General features: G+C 55.7%; 1 protein-coding gene across 1 annotated transcript in view; it reads right to left on the reverse strand.

The window, feature by feature from the left end:
- RIPK4 (receptor interacting serine/threonine kinase 4) overlaps positions 1–152 on the reverse strand; it is a 24,526-nt gene extending 24,374 nt beyond the window's left edge. The window contains exon 1 of the mRNA XM_024758132.1: positions 4–152. Coding sequence (XP_024613900.1) covers positions 4–152 — 149 coding nt within the window. The remainder of the gene's footprint in view (positions 1–3) is intronic.
- Between the last annotated feature and the right edge of the window lie 661 nt (positions 153–813).

Raw genomic sequence — 813 nt, forward strand, 5'->3', positions numbered from 1 at the left:
TTGATGGCGAGCCACGTCTTCCAGTGGACGTGGCGCACCTTGTACACCTGCCCGAAGCCGCCCGAGCCGACCTTCTCCCAGCCCGCGAACTCGTCCGCGTCGAACGTGCGCAGCAGCCCCAGGGCCCACGGGCTCCGGCTCTCGCCCTCCATGGCGCGCGTCTAGCCGCAGCTCCGCGCCGCCGCGGCAGCCCAGGTGCCCAGGTGCGCGCCCCGCCCACTGACGTCACGTCCGCAACGCGCCCCGCCCCCCGGGCCAGGTCGCAGCAAAACAACCCAAAGACCGGTGAGGACCCCGCGCTGTCTCCCCTTGTGCTCTGCGTGAGAAGGCGCCCGGGCGCCGCGGGCTGCCGTTGACCTGCGTGTGCGCGTGTGTGTGTTTAGATGATTGTAGAGTCACATGCAGTTGTAAAAAATAATTCACTCCGCCAAATGTTTCCCCAGTGCTATAACTTTGCAAAACTTTGCAAAAAAAGTAGATACTTTGATACAATCCACCGGTCTTATTCAGATTTCCCCAATGTTGTTTGTCGTTGTCAGTGAGTAAGAAGTTCTATACAATGCGATCACCTGTGTAGGTTCGTGTATCTGTCACTACAGTCAGTTTATGGGACATTACATCACGTGAGAACCCCTCCCGTGGCCCTTTGATAACAGAACTCCCAAGCCCCGTCCGCCACTAATCTTTCTTCTATTTCTAAAATCGTGTTATTTCAAAATACATTATGTTTGCACACAGGAATCGCATAGCGTGGGAGATTTTGGAATTGGCATTTTGCACTCAGCGTAATTTCCTGGAGATCCACCTCTCGCT

The sequence above is a fragment of the Neophocaena asiaeorientalis genome, unplaced genomic scaffold (genome assembly GCF_003031525.2).
Source record: "Neophocaena asiaeorientalis asiaeorientalis breed wild unplaced genomic scaffold, Neophocaena_asiaeorientalis_V1.1 scaffold45, whole genome shotgun sequence".
Classification (NCBI taxonomy): Eukaryota; Metazoa; Chordata; class Mammalia; order Artiodactyla; family Phocoenidae; genus Neophocaena; species Neophocaena asiaeorientalis.